Below are 19,686 nucleotides of genomic sequence, written 5' to 3' on the forward strand. Positions count from 1 at the left end.
AAACAATTTACAGATGTAATGCAATCCCATCAAAATTCCAACTCAATTCTTCACAGAACTAGAAAGAGTAATTTGCAGATTCATTTGGAAAAGAAAAACCCAGAACAACAAATACTATTGTCAACAATAAAAATGGGGGAATCACCATTTCTGACCTCAAGGTGCATTACAGAACAATCATAATAGAAACTGCATGGTATTGGAACAGAGACAGGCAGGTAGATGAATGGAAAAGAATTGAAGATGGAGAAGTGAACCCACAAACATATAGTCCTTTGATCTATGAAAAAGAAGCTAAAACTATCCAATGGAAAAGAGACAACATTGTCAACACTTGGTGCTGGTTCAACTGGAGGTCATTATGGAGAACATTGGAAATTGAACCATTCTCATTACCTTGTTCAACAGTCAAGTGCAGGTGGATCAAAAGACCTCCAACTAAAACCAGACACACTGATAGAAGAGAAAGTGGAGAAGATTCTCAAACATATACACACAGGGGAAAATTTACTGAATGCAACACCAATGGCTCATGGTGTATGATTAAGTGTTGGCAAATGGGACCTCATAAAACTTGAAAGCTTCTGTAAGGAAAAGGCTGTCAATAGGATAAAACAGCAACTCACAGATTGGAAAAAGTTCTTTACCAATCCTACATCGGATAGAGAGCTAATATCTAACATATTCAATAACTCGGAAGTTAGACTCCACAGATTTAAATAATCGTATTACATGGGGCACAGAGTTAAAAAAAGAATTCTCAACGGACGCATACCAAATGGGTGAAAGGACCTAAAGAAATGTTCAAGATCCTTATTTATCAGGGAAATGCAAATCAAAACAACTCTGAGATCCCACCTCACACACCAGTCAAAATGGCTAACATCAAAAACTCAAGTGACAGTAGATGCTGGCGAATATGTAGAGAAAGAGGAAGAGTCCTCAATTGTTGGTTGGATTGCAAGCTGATATAACCACTCTGGAAATCAGTCTGGTGGTTCCTCAGAAAATTGGACAGAGTACTATCTGAGGGCCCAGCTATACCACTCCTGGGCATATACCCTTACATACTGCAACATATAACAATGGCACTTGCTGCACTGTGTTCATCTCAGCCTTATTTATAATAACTAGAATCTGGGAAGAACCTAAATGTCCTTCAACAGACAAATGAATACAAACAATGTGGGACATTTCCACAATGGAGTACTACTCGGCTATTAAAAACAATGACTTCATGACATTCATAGGCAAATTAATGGAACTAGGAAATATCATCCTGAGTGAAGTAACATAGTCACAAAACATCACAGATGGTATGCAGTCAGTTATAAGTGGATATTAGCTCAAAAGTTTGGAATACATAAGAAAAAAATCACAGATCATATAAAGTCCCAGAAGAATAAAGATCAAAATGGGATGCTTCATTCCTTCTTAGAAAGGAGAAAAAATACTCACGGGAGGAAATACAGGGATGAAGAATGGAACAGGGACTGAAGAAAAGGTCATCTAGAAACTGCCCCACCTGGGAATCCTACCACATGCAGCCACCAAACCCAGTCTCTATTTATGATACCAAGAATTACTTGCTGATATGAGCTAGATATTGGTGTCTCCTGAGAACCATTGCCAGAGCCCTACTGATACAGATTGAGGATGTTTGCAGTTAATCATTGGACTGAACAGGGCACCTCCAATGTAGGAGATAGAGAAAAAAACTGAAGGAGCTGAAGGGTTTTGCAACATGAAACAAAAATATCAACCAAACAAACCCCACCAGAGCTCCCAGGAACTACATCACCAACCAATGAGTACACATGGAGGGACCCATGACTACAGCCACATATGTGACAGAGGATGCCATTTTTCAGCATCAACGGGAGAAAAAGTCTTTGGTCTTGTGAATGCTCATTTCCCCAATGTAGGGTAATGCTATGATGTGAAGTTTTCAGTGGGTGGGTAGGACTGGTAGCATCCCCATAGAAGCAGGGAGAGGTGGAGGAGATATGGGAGCAGGGGGGAATTGGATAATATTTGAAAAGTAAATACATAAAATATTCAAGAAAACATTTTTAAAAAGCAACATTTAATATGTATTTAAATTGTGGTTCTATGATGGAGTTTGTATAGTTTTAGGTACAGCAGGATCAAGACATTTCTGGATTTGTTTGTCATTTTTTATTCTGAAGACATAAATGTGCTTACATAGCACAGATTTGTTTAGATATTCTGTACATATCACTGCTGTAGGATTGCCAATACTTAATTCTCAGTGGATATTGAATGTTTTAAACATGACACTGCTTATACTTCCCCGAGGATATGTGACGCGATGGCCAGTTTATAACCCTGACATCAGAATTTGTGAGTTCTTTCTCAACCCTTAATACCTGTCAAAGAGTAGATTAATTAACCAAATTCAAATAAACAGATTCTTTTTGGGTAGAAGTGGGACCAAACTCCCATAAATTGGAATCTTTCCAGGGACCTTAATTTCCACAAACATGTGATGTCAGCCCTCAAGTTACACCATTTTCATCTATATATATCAAAGAAGTTTATCACATGCACTGTGGATATCAAATGAAGCTCCTCATGAGACATTGTCAAAGATTCTTCAGGGATGAGGAAACACCTGTAGAAAAGGAAACATGAATACAGGTATAGCATCTTCTTGGCCAGTGTAGAAGATGGGGATAACTGCTACTTGTTTGCTGATCTGTGAAGCAATTAACTATCAATACTGCCCAGGCTCAGAGCAGGAAAAAATATGCTCACCTTCATTTTACTCTTCTTTCTCCTGAACATTCCACTCCTTGTGGCTAGTTTTATTTATCCCAGGTGCTTTTGGAGTATGAAGAAGAATGAATACCAGGATAGAAACCTGGGAACAGGTTGTATGTTCTTTATTCTAGCAGTGCAACAACCTGTGGAAAAAAAGTATTTCAGTCATATTTCGAATATACAGTAAGTACTTTTGTATTTTCCATATAAATGACATGATTAATATTTCCATAGTCTGCTGAGGGTGAAGAGAAAAGCAATGCCAAAGATATTTTGTACTATGTTATCAACTTGCAAACAAGAAAGAACTACAAATTCTTTTAGAGATGTAATGCTCTATTACCACTTTAAATTGACCTAGGGTATGTTTTTGCCATCAGCCTCCCCACATACCGGGATGGAAACTGGGCAATAAAAAAAAACTCCAACCTTTATTTACCCCATATATCCTCCCCTAAACAGGTTCCATAGCATAGATGTCAATGGTTTCTTAACCAAGGAAACACTATCAAATTTTTGTGAGTTTATCCTACATTTGTTTAGAAAAATGGCCATAGAGTCCTCTTTTCAGAGTATAATTTCTATGGCATATGCTAGAGGCACTAATTTTGAAAACACCCGTAGCTGTAAAGGGCTTTCATATAGCTTTCAGTTACTTTCTTAAATTTCCTCCGTTTGGTCCCCATTTATGAACTAAAGCTGCATCAAGAATTGATGTAAGAAATCTGTTTTCTGAGAACTTCATATTTTGATCTGTATAACTTCACTGGGTTTTATGTCTTACAAAGTCTAGTTCTCTCTATACAAAAGAGGAAATGTACTGATTATAAAGAACATGTTTTCATTCTTTGAAAAGTGATATATTACTAGTAGTAGTGACTAGTTACTTCCCTTATCACTTACCTAGGTGACAATTTGACATACTATGGTTGGCAATGCTATAAAATAAGGATATAGAAGTTGCGTTTTAGGTCATATTTGCTTTATTATTTTTACCTCATTATTATTCCTACCTCTCTGTTATTAAATCAGAAAATTTTAATATTTAGCACCTATGTCTTTTTTTAGTAATTTTACAAAGTATAGTTGCATATTTTAGCAGTTTGGGCACTATCTCCATTTTGATTCTGTGGACTTCTGATAATTTTTTTCAGAGAAAGTACTTCAGACCACAAAGTCACTCTAATGACTCAATTACTGTATGTTTCTTAATGTTTAATATGTAGGAGTCAGTGTTTGATTTTTACAAGTACTAGTCTCAAACTTCTGTAGTGTGTTACTAAAAATTTTAAAGATATTTTTCTGTGTATTTATAATCAATATTTTAAAAGTTTTGTTTTTAATATATAAAAACACGACCGATGTGCAGTTTCTAACTGAAATAAATATATTTAGCTGTTAGTGAAAAGTAGTAAAGAAGTAATATATTTAATGTTGATTAGTCAGATGTTTTAAATAATTCTGAAACGAGTTATTATGCTTTTTAAAAACATAAACAAAACTGTATAACTCCATTGCAACTGCATTTTAGAAAAAAAAGAGGATTTAAGATAAGGATGATTATGTGGGGATATAATAAATGTATTTCCTACTAATGAAAATGAATTTTAGCTACGTGAGCCAAGCATTGCCTTAAAAGACTGCTCTGAACTCAATTGTCATTCTGTTACTGACTTTGCCATTATAGGAAATTTCATAAAAATACCATATACTTAATGGCTCACATATACCATGTATTTTTCATATTTCTCACTAATTTCAGAAGAATATGTGACCACTTTTTCCATTTGGTCAAAGTGAAGTGTGACTTATTTATCTTATTAGCAAATATTCTAAAACAAGAGAAGCAAAAACTATCTCTGTGAGAATATGAGAGTTGTACATCTCACTTATGGACTCCAATCAACATTTCAAGGCTTTATGAGCTTCTAGCTTCTATAGTTATGTCAAACACACTACACTGGTCACTTCAGTCTTTCAGGGTAAGGGCAATAAAGGCAGTACAGGATTGTCCTTCTTTTGACTGCAAATGAAATCTGTAAAGTCCTGTCCTTATAAACACTGTAACCTTTTACAGAATACCTACTGAAAACCAAAAGTATCCTCTCGCCTTGGCTTTTTCCATGAATGAAATCAACAACAACCCTGATATTTTGCCAAATATGTCCTTAGCATTCAAATGCTCAGAAGACAGTTGTTATTTGGAATCCCAATACAATAGTCTCTTTTCTTTGGCTTTACAAAATCATGAAATTCTCCCTAATTTTATCTGTGCAGAAGACATCAAGTGTGGAGTGGTACTTAGCGGACTAAAATGGGAAACAACAGTGACACTTCATATAATCCTAAACAATTTCATGTTTCAGCAGGTAAATGTGTATGTGCATGCATGCGTGTGTGTGTGTGTGTGTGTGTGTGTGTGTGTGTGTGTGTGTGTGTGTGTGTATGTGTACATGTGTCTGTATTAGGGGCATGGTGGAAATTCATGAAATCAGACATATCTTGAAGCCATTATGACCTTATTTGGCCTAATCAAATCTGTGTGGTTCAAGGGTACTTTTCAGAGTCTCTGTAGGGGCTTCTGCATGTTCTCATATGAAATTGAAATGAGGGAAGTGATAGATAGCTCAGATTTCTAGAACTCTACAAAAATGTGTTTATACTTTTTCAGGATTTCATTCTACCTCATGATACTTTCCTGTCTTCTAGTTCCGTCAGCTTACTTATGGACACTTTCATCCTGCTCTGTGTGATCATGAAAATTTTCCTCATCTATATCAGATGGCCTCTGATGATACATCTCTAGCCCTTGCTCTCGTCTCCTTCATAATTCATTTCAGTTGGAACTGGATAGGGTTGGCCATCCCCGACAATGATCAAGGAACACATTTTCTCTCTTATTTGAGAAGAGAGATGGAAAAAAATACAGTCTGCTTTGCCTTTGTCAACATTATTCCAGTCAATATGAATTTATACATGTCAAGAGCTGAATTGTATTACAGCCAAATTATGACATCATCCGCAAATGTTGTTATCATTTATGGTGATACAGGGAGTACGTTAGCTGTGAGCTTTACAATGTGGGAATCTCTAGGTATACAGAGACTATGGGTCACCACCTCACAGTGGGATGTCACTCCTTTTAAGAAAGACTTCACATTTGATAATGGATATGGAACTTTTGGCTTTGGACACCGCCACAGTGAGATTTCTGGTTTTAAATATTTTGTTCAGACATTGAACCCTTTCAAATACTCAGATGAATATTTGGTAAAGCTGGAATGGATGTATATTAATTGTAAAATCTTAGAAAATAAATGTAAGACACTGAAGAACTGCTCCTTTAATCACTCATTGGAATGGCTAATGACACATACTTTTGATATGGCCGTTATTGAAGGGAGTTATGAAATATACAATGCTGTGTATGCTTTTGCCCATGCACTCCATGAGATGACTTTACAAAATGTTGATAATCTTCTCCTTGACAATTATAAAGAACAAAATTATAACTGCAAGAAGGTAGTACTTCTTCCATTATATGATGTTTCATGTTATCAATGTCTTTAAGACTCTCTTAGATGCCTAAACCAAATGTACTAGAATATATATTATAAAATAGAATGATTTATGAACCCTTTTCCCACTCTTCATTTAATTCTATTATTAGTCTGAAAGTCTATTGTAATGGGAATGTAATAGAAGTTATAATTTGTAAATGTACAACTGTAATTTTGTTTCAGATCACCTGAATTTAATCACATATTTTTTTTCTTTTTCTTTTTTTTGGAGCTGGGGACCGAACCCAAGGCCTTGCGCTTGCTAGGCAAGTGCTCTACCGCTGAGCTAAAAGCCCAACCCCTCACATATTATAATACTGAAAACATATTCAATCTTTCCTTATGAATCCACTCAATGTTGAACCTTATTCATTAATTGCCAAATATATTCTAATCACTGTAGGTGATTGTTTTAGCGAGAGATTGCACCTTTTTTTTGTTCCCATTGTAGTCTAGGGACATAACTTGCTGCTCTGAGATTATTTACAGGGAAAATACTGCTTAAATTCAGGTTACTACACGCCTGTGTGCTCCTGTATGTGGGTGTATATTAGTATTTTTCTGTTTCTGTATAGTTGTATTTATACACATACACATGAACCAGAGACAGGTAACATTAGATGACGCATATATGTATTTCTGTATCTTCATCTATGTCAGTCTATGGCAGTTAACATATATTTGTCTGTGTTTCAATTACTTTTTGTATTGTTGATTTTGTCTAAATTTATATTCCTGTTTATATTTATCAATGCATGTGTCTATATTTGCTTGTTTGGTTTGTGTGGTTTTGTGTATGTTCTTTTATTGATACTCTGAGTGTACACAGGAAATAGTGCTAGAATTCAGTTTACTGCATTTATGTGTGTTTATGTGTGTGGATATATGTTACTGTATATTCTTTGAATATCTGTGTTCATTTCTACATCTATGTTTATGTCTACATACAGATGATGTAGAGAGATACATAGTAATAGATGATTCAGATGTGTGTGTGTGTGTGTGTGTGTGTGTGTGTGCCTTTTGTATACATATATTTTTTGTCTGTGTCAGAGAACAAAAAATTTGACTGTGTTTCAATTACTTTCTGTATGGTTGATTTTGTCTAAGTGTTTATTCTTACTTATATTTATCACAGCAAACACACATTTTCCTGTGTGTTTTCTGTATAGTTCTTTCATTTAATCATTTCTCTATCCTGGTCTGTGTGTCTTTTTATGAGAGCATCAACTTGTCTGTGTGCCAACGTCATTCAGTGAAGGTGTTAGTATTTGTTTTTGTCTACTTATGTATATTTTTTGTGCATGTTTTTGCATGTGTTTCTATGTGTGTACCTGTATAATTATGTTTTGTGTTTCTGTGTTGGTTTGACTTTCTTGATGCATATTCTGGCTCTGTGGGTATCTGTATTTTCATATGTGTATTTGAGCATATATGTGTATGTTTGTGTAGTAAGTGTGAGCTTCTTCCTTGTATATAACTCTGTAAGAAATCCAGGCTGTCTATTTTTCATATGTTCACATGTTTTATACTACAAATTCATGTTTGATGTCTGCATGATGTTTGTGCTTCTTTGCTAAATTCCTCTTAGATAATTGAAATTACAGGAACATTATAGTTTTGTTTATCCCTTAGTTTTCATTGAGGTTTTCCACCAGCATACTCTCAATAAAGTTGCCTTTAAGATGAAACAAGAATGCATTTTCTTACATTAAGGAATATAGTATATTTTACAGTATGGTGCCTGTCTTTCAGGTTTATCCCTTTCTGAGCAAGATTCAATTCACAAATCCTGTTGGAGACACTGTGAATATGAATCAAAGAAACAAACTGAAGGAAGAGTATGACATTTTCTATAATTGGAATTTTCCACAGGGACTTGGATTTAAAGTAAAAATAGGAATATTTAGTCCATATTTTCCAAAAGGTCAACAGCTACACTTACGTGAAAATATTTTAGAGTGGTCCACAGGAAGTATACAGGTGGGTTCTGTCTAACTGTACTGATTTAAATTAGACTGTTAAGAATGTGTATCCTACCTTCCTTGAATCTGGTAAAATGTAATGATTGTCATGCAAGAGACCAATTTCTACCCTCCTAAACTATGTTTCTTCTTTTTATTTTTTCAGATGAGTTTTTAATAATTCACTGAGAGTTTCTAACATGCATATCATGTAGTTGCATCATATCAGAACCTGTTTCTTGTCTTTACCATTAACATAAAATAGTTTTACAGAACAATTTGATATTATTTCCAGTAAAGGGAGCAATTCTATTAGTGCTACTTTTACTACTACAGAGTGACTTCTAGTCTTATAATGAACCTCTTTAAAATATGCATAAATCTCTGGCTCATTGTAAATTCGACATAATCAAGTCACCAATTTTTATTATGTAATTTTAAAGTCTATTTAGTAAAGTCCTAAATTTCCAACACCTCTAGCTAACCATACATAAACATGTTATGACAATTTTATTTTATGAACTGTATCTTACTTTTCCTGGTTTGTTTAAAATATAAATATGGGTGTTGTTTTAATGAATGTATATCTGTGGTACACCACCATTTTGGGTATATATGGATGACTGAAGAGTATTCGAATCTCAGAGCATTTGCAAGTGCTCAGTACTACTCAGTGGGGGTTAGAAATCAAGTTTGGGTCCTCTACACTGGTAACAATTGTTTTAGAGAGCTAAGGCTTGTTGATAGCCCTTATTCATACCTTGTGAAAGATAAAGATGACTAAGGTAAACTTTTCAGCCTCATTAATTATGGCATAAATCATTCAAACAAACAAGGACATGCATAGTTTCCTTCTCAATATGGGGAAGAATTGGTAACAATAAAGTTTGCTTTTGAGGAAATTTTAAACTTAAATATCTCATATACATACTACATATAGTATAGGGATGCATTCTGTTGTGCTTGATTTTAATGTGTAATATTGAAAATGCCCCAAACAAAGTTGGTTTTAAGTCTTCGTGCTTGAAATGAAGTGATTTCCAGTTTGCTCATAGTGTACAAAATTTATTGTTGATGTTTTTCCCAATGCAATTAAGAATATCATTCTTAGGAAAAAGAACATAAAAGGGTAAAGTAAAGTTACAGAGCTAGATATACGTAAAAAAGATAGCATTAAAATCTCTTGTGTTTTCCACCAGGCCCTACTTGACTCTTACTAACACATTCATTGAAAAACTATAGATTTTTTTTAAATCCCACCCGTGTTCTATTCATATATATCATAATCCCATTGTGGAAACTAGTAAATAAAAACAGAAAAACATGAGAGAAATATGATTCAAACCTTAGAGTCACAAACCTAATTTGGAATATAGCCAAGGTTATACTAAAAAAAGAATCAAAAATGATTATAAGAATGTTAAAAAAATCAAAGAATGAAGTAACCACCTCTTAGAGAATACAATGAATTTATCAAAATTTTATTAAACACTGTAGGATTATATGACAAAGAACATGCAGAGAGTTATAAAATAATGAGCAAATTTCAAACTAAAATATGAAATGGGAAAACAAAATAAAACAAATAAATACATTAGTGAAAAGACAGACAAAATGAATATTCCACGTTCAAGATAGCATGACAATACATGAAGACAAGACATAAGAATTAGAAACCTCAAAAGATGACACAGATTAAAACAAGGAAAAAATGAAAATCACAGTGACTGAGGGAGCATGATTAAAAGATCAAATGTAAAACCTAAGGGAACAATACAAGTAAGGAAACACTATACTTATCAATAGTATATTCATTATATTGTAGCCCTACATTTTCAAATTAATATGGGGTATGGATACCTGTCTAGTATCAGCATTTAAAAAGCAAATGATAAATGTTAAAAATGAAATATTTCTTGACATATTTAACTTTTTTTGTGGAACAAAGGGAGGATATGAAAGCTGCAAGAGATAACTCCATAGGAAGTCCTTCCATGCATGACAGCAGGTTCCACCAGCAAAACTCATTTTTAAATGAAAGTAGTTAATGAATTAATTCATTTATTATCTTTATATCTGAACACCAATTTACACTGCTTACTCTACTCCTACTTCTAGTCTTTCTCCTATTATTCCCCTCTTTCCCATCCAATATTCCTTCCTTCTTCAGAAAGGGGAGCCCACGATCATAAATCAATTTACTTTGGCATATCATATTGCACAACAACTAGGCACAGTTTCATGTTCTCCTAATGGGACCAGGGGAGGCAGCAGAGAAGGTAGTAAGATTCACAGGGCTCAACATTTTGTCTTCATATTTTTTCCTCTTGGTATTTTTGTTTCCCCTTCTAAGAAGTTTTGATGCATCAACACTTTGGTCTTCCTTCTTCTTGAGTTTATTTGGTTTTTAAATTGTATTTTGGGTGTTCCTAGCTTGACCTTTTGGGGTTATATTTGCTTATCAATGAGTGCATAACAAAGTACATCCAGAGACTGCCCCACCTGGGGGAATCCATCACATATACAAACACCAAACACAGACAATATTGAGGATGCTAAGTGCATGCTGACAGGAGACTGATACAAGTGTCTCCTGAGAGGCTGTACCACAACCTGAAATATAAAGTGAATATAAGGTGGAAGCTCACAGGCAACCATTGAACTGAGAATGGGGTCCCCACTGAACTAGTTAAAGAAGGAATGAAGTAGCTGAAAGGGTTTGCAACCCCATAAGAAGAACAATAATAACAAACAAACATCCCAGAGCTTCCAGGGACTAAGCTACCATCCCAAGAATACACACCAACAGACCTATGGCTCCATCTGCATGCTTAGCAGAGGATGGGCTTGTTGGGCTTTGGTGGGAGAAGAGACCCTTGGTACAGTCAAGGCTCAAGGCATCAGTGTAGGGTAATGTCATGGCTAGCGGGTGGGAGTGGGTGGTGTCAGTAAAGGAGCACTCCCACAGAAGCAGGAAAAGAATGGATGGAATAGCAGGTTTCTGGAGGGGAAACTTGGAAAGCGGATAACATTTAAAATGTAAATTTAAAAATCCTAGAAAAGACAAAATGTAAAAGAAAAAAATCACAAGGGCAGACAACAAAATCAGACACAGGACCTGCTACTGCTTTTAGGTGCCCCCATATAATGACCAAGCTTCACAAGTTTACACATGTTTAGAGGATGTAGTTTAGTCCTGTGAATTTTTGTGGTATGTGGTTCAGACTCTTGTGACTTTGGGTTCCAGGTCAGTTGATATGTAGGATTTCTTGTATCCTTGATCCCTCTTGCTCTTTCAGTTCTTTGTCCTCTTATCCAAGATTCCCCAAACTTTGAATATATTGGGGGCATTGATTTTTGAAATGGTTTCATCACTGGCTGGTTGAATTCTCTCATATGATGATTTGCAAGATTCTTGCATGCAAATATTTCAGAATTTTTTAATCAGCATCATGGGTGAGCTTTCTCTCTTGGCAACATTTTCAAGCTATCCCAGTCATTGGTTAGTTATCTCCTCATCCTCTGCTATATCTTTATTCCTGCACATCATTTGGCAGGGTAAATTGTAGGTTATGGATTTGTGGTTAGGATATTGTCTCAATCCCAACACTGAAAATTTTCTTGGATTTTGGAGATGGCCATTACAGACTCCATATCCCATTTTTCTAGGAGGGTTAGCCATGGTTATCCTCATAAAGTTCTGGGAGTTTCTATTGCTCTAATATTCTAGCATGACTCAGATTTGCCACCCCCATTTTAGTGCTCTCTCCAAACAACCTGTTTATTAGTCCTCCCCTTCCTTTCTCATCCCATCACACTCCCACTCAGTCCCCAAACCCACTCACCCACCATGTCTACTCTATTTCCCCTTCTCAGGGAGATATATGTGTCCAACCTTGTGCCATCTTTGTTACTTAGCTTCCTAAGTTTTGATCCATGTAGCATACCATTTATATTTTTAAAGGAGTAGTATTTAAAAATATATATTTAAAACATTTAGAGACGTAACTGCCAACTCAGTTACTGTATCCATTGAATTTATTCCTTGTAGTTAAAGGAGACAAAAAAATTTCAGGATGTACACAATTACAAAAATCATACCTAAACAATGAGCACTATGAAAGTCATTATAAGAACTCTATCATATTTAATACTAAGATGAACACAAGCGATCAAAATAATGTATAAACACCACTCGAGTGACAGGAAAAACACTTTAGAAAAATATTGAATATTGAAATAACAACTAAAATATAATATACAGAATGTTTTTATTGATATTTGAATGTTTGTGGCCACCTGTACTCAAAAATCATAAAAAAGAGTCTAGTTTATTTTTCACATAATTTTTATTGATTCATTCGAAATTTCATATCATGCACCATGATCATATTAAGTCTCCAGGTGTCTCATTTTGTTTCTCAATCATAGCACTGCACAAAAATTTATTTTAAAAAATTATGGTTAAGGGGTTGGAGATTTAGCTCAGTGATGGATCGCTTGCCTAGCAATCGCAAGGCCCTGGGTTCGGTCCCCAGCTCAGAAAAAAAAAAAAAAAAAGAAAAAAAAAGAAAAAAATTATGGTTAAAAGTCCAATTTTGTTATTTACGCACTCACAGAATGTGAGGGTTTGTATATGCTTCACCCATGTATTGGCACTATTTGGAATAGTAGCCTTGTTGGAGTAGGTGTGTCACTTTGGGTATGGGTTTTAAGACCATCGTCTTCCTGCCTTTATCTTTTGTGGACATTCCTGAATCTTGATTAAGAACTTCCAACAGACTTCAACATCCCAACTGAAGGATCAGGTCCTTTGTGTTGTAATATGTATTAATTAATCCTGCATCTGGTTTGCTACCTGCCTCAATGATTTTTGTTAGCCAATGAAACACACATATAGACTTTATATTTTCTTATGAATTAAAGAGCACAAATGCTGGGTCACTGCCCTACCTCCATGCTGTTAATCCCTACTTATTACTTATTAATTCTATATTCCTTTTTAGCTGCACGTAATTCCAATCAGACAGCATTCTGGGGCAGGTTTTCTTGGCACAGAGTCTGGGGCACTTTCCTTGTATTTTTTACCTTATGGGAGTCAGCCTCTCCTCTGTTGGCACTCCAAGTATCCAGCAGGCAGACCTCTCCCTTCCTCCTTCTCATGGTTCCAAGCCCTGGGAAGGCTAAAACTAGAATGTTTTGGTCCTTCCCAGCTATTGGTTCTTGGTGTCTTAATTTACAAATGAAATCCAACTGAGGACAGATTCCAAGAAGCTACTTGAAGACACTGTAGTACAAGCAGGTTTTTTGGAAACATACGTAGCATTCATAATACAAAAAGCTACAGCTGCACAAAAATGACTTTATTCCATGGTTCAACATATGCGTATCAGTTAAGTGTGAAACATCACAAACCTAAATTCAAGGATAGAACTCTATTACTATCCAAAAGCATTCAGAAAAGACTTTTAATAAAATATAGAGTTCATTCAGAATTTTTAAAAGGAAAACGAAAACCTGACAAACTAAGAGAACACATGTTGTAATAGTAAAGTTTTCTATGGTAAACTTACTAACGACATTCTACTGTATGAAGAGGAGGATCAAAGGATTTCCATTAAAACTAGAAATGTGGTTAAGGTTTTGTAGTGGCACATGTATTTAATCTGTACTCTTTGAATTAATTGTCAGGATAATCTCTTTCCACTCATGGCTAGTCTGCCTTTTCTATTGAATCTATTGAAATCAGAGAAGAAATGGATATTCTGCCTCAAATTTAATTAGCAGAATATAGATGGGAAAATGTGTTTTTTTCAACTCAGCCTCAAAACAGTGTTTAAAATCTAGGTATTAAATCACATAATTAAAAATAAATATATAAAAAGAAGGAAATTAGTCTGTCCTTATCTATACAATAAGTTGAAATCTACCAATACGACATATTTAGATCTTGTTTCACCAAAACAAAATATTAAAAGGAGAGTTGTGCTTAATCATATTCCTGGAAACCATCACAGGATCCTGTGTGTACTATTTCTGTGATGGCAACATCAAATGGCACAAGAAACAAAGGATGCAAATTCAGCACGCAGTATCAGCAAAATTATAATGCAGCATATAGACACCCATCACCAGAGTCATTGTAATGCCAAGACTTTCTTAATTTAGGAAATAATTTTAAGCCATGTAAATTTTCACCATATTTACCAGCTTTGTAAAGACTTCTCTCTTAGGAAACCCTCCATCTTCCAGCTCACTATACAGGAACTCAGCATCTCCTCACCAAAATGCAATAGTGGTGATCATATACAGCTGGTTTATTCTGTTTCCACTTAGTTTCTTAAGATTTGTTGTCCTAATGTTGTTGACATTATTTTGGTTATCAGATATTTGAGATTGTATTTCCCTGGTTTTGTATGCCTTTACACATAATTGAATACTAAGTTGATGTAATTGAACACTAACTATAAAGAAAGTGAGGAAGAAAAGTTAGATTTGGCTCATGAGTTACAATCAAGGGAAGACAAGGTCTGAATAATGCAACTTAAACAAAGTCACTCAAGGAACTCTGCTTACTGGCTTTTTCTTCATGATGTGTAATGTACCACTGCCTACAAGGAACATTGCTCTCACTAAGCTGGGCACTCCACATCAATTACCAATTAAAAATATTTTTCACATATATGACGAGAGACTATTCTGATGGAGATAATCTCTCTATTAGGATTATTTGTGTGTTTATAATGTACTCTGTGTTAAGGAGATGAGAATTAAATAAAATAACCAGCTTGCAATATTTGCACTGGTTGCATACAAGACACTACTACCTCTTCATCCTGAATTTCATGTTGATGGGAAACAATTCAACTTTACCACAATTTTTTCCTTATATTGATGACTGTCATACAATGTACTATGTAAAATCCAGTAACTTCGTTGATTTATTTAAAATAAACTCATTCATATCACATGCCTACTTAACACAATTACAGAAGGGGTAAGTAAAACACCTGCTAACAGGACATATCTCTTTTTCCTTTAGATGCCAACCTCTGTGTGCAGTGCCGATTGTGGTCCTGGATTTAGAAAAGTCTGGAAGAATGGAATGCCAGCCTGTTGTTTTGACTGCAGTCCCTGCCCAGAAAATGAAATTTCTAATGAGACAAGTGAGTTTTTCCTGCAGGGATAGGATCTTCAAATGGATTATTAACTGGAACCCATATAGGAAATGCTGAAGTGTTCTAAAATAGAACACTATGGTAAAAATATGTATCACTTTCCCAAGTTAGTCATTATATGAAAACAATAACTGAAAATATCTTTATTAAGACAAAAGTAGAACTTGTCATATATCTTTGACACATCAAAAATTTATTGTAGATAACATATGCTCAAATAAACAGTTTTAATAAGAAAAATATAGTGTTAATGTGTTCTAGAGAAGATCTTTTCTCGTGATTAATTCTCTCTCAAAATATATGTATTTCAAGAATCTTTAAAACATTTATGTTATATTGTCTTGATGTATGTACCATTACATAAGTTTATGAACAACTATAAACTACAGAAGGACATGGAATACAGAATAATGCACGTGGTTAGTGGGAATTAAATCAAAGTCCTTTGTAAGACTAATGAAAAAGTAAATGATAATTTCTAAATTTATTGGAAACTGTTAAGAGTAAGATAGGAGATTTGTATAATAAAGACACTTTTTGATGAAACAAATCCATTTATTTTAAAAAAAATTTTTCAGAAACTTATGTCTTTATTATAGTAGAAACTTTTAAAAAATGTTCAATGTTATTTGAATGGAGGAAAGTGAGAATCACTGTTTTCACACCATGTATAAATATTAGGAGTTCTCTATTCCATATTAGTATACAGAGCACGTAGTTAATATTTCCACAATAGAATACATTAAAATGGTTTTGTCCTGAAAGGAATTAGCCACAATTTTTCACATGGTGTTGCATAGCCGATATTTGTCAAATAACTAGTCAGGATTTACTAAAGTCAATTGACAGCCATGCATTTATCACCTTTTTTTAGGGTGTCAACTTATATAATTGAATAGAAGTCCTTAAAGTATTTTATGGACAGTAAGATGACTTAGCAATTAAATCCTTTCCCACTAAGTATCATGAAGTTAGTTTATTCCACAAACCCATATAATAGGAGGTAACGAACCATTTCTTTTCTGATATTCATGAAGTACTACACATAACATACGCATCAGTAATTCAACAGGGATATTTGTATACTCCTGACATTGGTGCTGGGAACAAAACAAAAATACTCTCTAAGATTAACACATTCTCTTCACAGCAAGCTAAATTCCTATACCCTGAAACAAATTAAATAGTGGCTGATAACTAAAGCATTATTCCATATAAAAGACTTCAAATCTTGAAAAAAATATTATCCCTGATTACAATTATGTAATCATTTGGTCAAATTGCAATCAGATTTTCTAAACATATTAAGGTGGGTATTAGAGAGCATCTTACCTTCAGTGATAGGGTTACAGCCTTTTATGATAAAGTCTCACATTGTATTATTATAGTCAAAATGAGACAAAAGTAGATATGATTTATTTATTTTTGCTGGTAAAAAATTGATATCATGTAAACGTCAGTTCTTATTCTCAACCTCATAGTTGAACCTCATAATCCAAATTACTCTCAGGTTCATGAAGCATTTCTTATATTACATATAAACACATTTAAAAAATATACACCCATGATAAATGATCACAACAGTATAGCAAAATAGACAAAAAGGTTGGTAGCTTTCATTCTCCATACTAACAATAAACATTACTGAAATCAATTATGTTATTGCCCTTAACTGATCTTCAATGTATTGGCAGCAAACAGATTCACATATTGAAACACTTCTATGTACTTAAATGAAATATCCTGACAGTAAAATTGTTGAAGCTGCACTAATAGCTTCATTTCTCCATCAGATGTGGAATTGTGTGTCCAGTGTCCAGAGGAACAATATGCTAACCAAGAGCAGAATCACTGCATTCACAAAGCTCGTATCTTTCTCTCTTATGATGAACCCTTGGGGATGGTTCTTTCCTTAATGGCCTTATGCCTCGCTGCACTCACAGTTGTGGTTCTTGGAGTCTTTGTGAAACATCACAGAACTCCCATAGTTAAGGCTAATAACTGCACTCTCACCTACATCTTGCTCATCGCACTCATCTTTTGTTTCCTCTGCCCCTTGTTCTTCATTGGCCATCCAAACTCAGCTACCTGCATCCTTCAGCAAATCACATTTGGAGTTGTGTTCACTGTGGCTATTTCCACTGTGTTGGCCAAAACAACCACTGTCATTCTGGCTTTCAGAATCACAGCCCCTCATAGAATGATGAAGTACTTTCTTATTTCAAGGGCAACTAACTACATCATTCCCATTTGTACTCTCATTCAAATTATTGTATGTGCCATCTGGCTAGGAGCTTCTCCTCCTTCTGTTGATATTGATGCACAGTCTGAGCATGGTCACATCATCATTGTTTGCAACAAGGGTTCAGTCACTGCTTTTTACTGTGTCCTGGGATACTTGGCCTGCCTGGCCTTTGTGAGCTTCACACTGGCTTTCCTTTCCAGAAACCTTCCTGTCACCTTCAATGAAGCCAAGTCCATGACATTCAGCATGCTGGTGTTCTGCAGTGTCTGGGTCACTTTCCTACCTGTTTACCATAGCACCAAAGGCAAGGTCATGGTGGTTGTGGAGATCTTTTCCACCTTGGCTTCTAGTGCAGGAATGTTGGGATGCATTTTTGTTCCAAAATGTTACACAATACTGTGTAGACCAGACAGAAATTCTCTTCAAATGATCAAGGAGAAGTCATCTTCCCACACTCACATTTTATAAAGTCTGACTGACACATGCATAGTTTGTTCATAATCACCAAACATGAGATTACATTGCCATATATATTTTTAGAATGACTGTCACTGTTCCCTTTGATGATATTGTGTAGCAAGATCATGTCTACTGAGGTCTACCTTATCTCCTATAATCTTCCACCATTTTCCACATCAATCCTCCTCTTTTCCAGAAAGAGGTAATAGAATTTTGAAACAGTCTCAGATCCAGAGTTCTTCTGGGAAGAGAAAAGAGAAAGAATTATTTTTTCAACAGGTTGATAGAATATTTCAGGAGAGGGGTTGACATCACAACAATATAAATAAAGCCCTGCTCTTGTAAGGAACTGATTCAATAATCAATCCCACCAAGTACTATAAACTACCAACTGTAACTATTGTTACAAAGGATCAGATGGTTTCTTCTGGGCTCCAAATTTGCCTGAACTTATTTATGCACATAAATACACACACACACACACACACACACACACACACACACACACACACAAATTCCATAAAATTTAAAAAAAAAGAATATTACAAAGACTTAACACTGGCAGTCTGCTCTTCAATGTTCAGAATTACAGGAATTTACAGAAAAAGGATGGGACATAGGTAGATATGACTGGGTTTATGTTAAGGCATTTTAAATAAGAACCGGTACTTTAAGTGTATCATAAAAGACACAGTTGTGAAATCTTCAAGGACAGCACTACTTGTTGAAATAATCTCCATCTGTGGAATTTATAGGGTTTTGTGACAAAGATCAGTTCTGATACCAGAGAGGAAACTGAAGCAGGCAGCCACTAGTTGTCAGCACTGACATCAGCTAATGGAGGTTGCTTCAGAAATCAGTTGAGGTTGATTGTGGCAATGAGCAGTTAGAGAAGATAAAAACAGGGAAATCAAATATTCACACACACACACACACACACACACACACACACGCACACACACACACACACATACACTCACATGTAAAAGAAAGTACATATGTGTAAACTCACACAGAATAGTTGAAGCAAAAGCAAGGTCCAGTCACTTGAAATATGCAAATATGTACATATAGACAGACACAGACAAACACATACATATATACATGTTAAATGACTGGAGCAATGCTTCAACCAGCAGACTTGAAGTATTTCACATATAAGCATATATGCATGTAAATAAATATTCAGATATACACATGTACTGGAGGTTGGGTGGAATAAAGTTCCAAAAAATGGGCCTCAAGAATTTTACATATAACATACAGACATATATAAACACAATTGTTGGAAGAAGCAAGCTCCAACATACCCAGCAAGCATTACATGTACATACATATAGATTTGATGGATGGAACGAAGTTCCAACAAATTCTCACAAGAACTTTATATATGTACATACATGTGGGTCAGTGAAATGCAGCCTGGTTCCCAGTTGATCAGAGGTTTGAAAGCCCAGTGACCCTATAAAAGATGGTAGGCATTTAGACTGACTCCC

General features: G+C 35.0%; 1 protein-coding gene across 1 annotated transcript; it reads left to right on the top strand.

Moving 5' to 3' along the window:
• Window positions 1-2,770: 2,770 nt before the first annotated feature.
• On the top strand, window positions 2,771-18,199 carry Vom2r17 (vomeronasal 2 receptor, 17). Its single transcript, NM_001099491.1, has 6 exons — window positions 2,771-2,967; window positions 4,862-5,153; window positions 5,494-6,306; window positions 8,100-8,327; window positions 15,351-15,474; window positions 17,280-18,199. The coding sequence occupies exons 1-6, from the start codon at window positions 2,771-2,773 to the stop codon at window positions 18,197-18,199; spliced, it is 2,574 nt and encodes an 857-aa protein (NP_001092961.1).
• The last annotated feature ends 1,487 nt before the right edge of the window (window positions 18,200-19,686 follow it).

This window comes from Rattus norvegicus, chromosome 1 (assembly GCF_036323735.1).
Source record: "Rattus norvegicus strain BN/NHsdMcwi chromosome 1, GRCr8, whole genome shotgun sequence".
In the NCBI taxonomy this organism is placed as follows: Eukaryota; Metazoa; Chordata; class Mammalia; order Rodentia; family Muridae; genus Rattus; species Rattus norvegicus.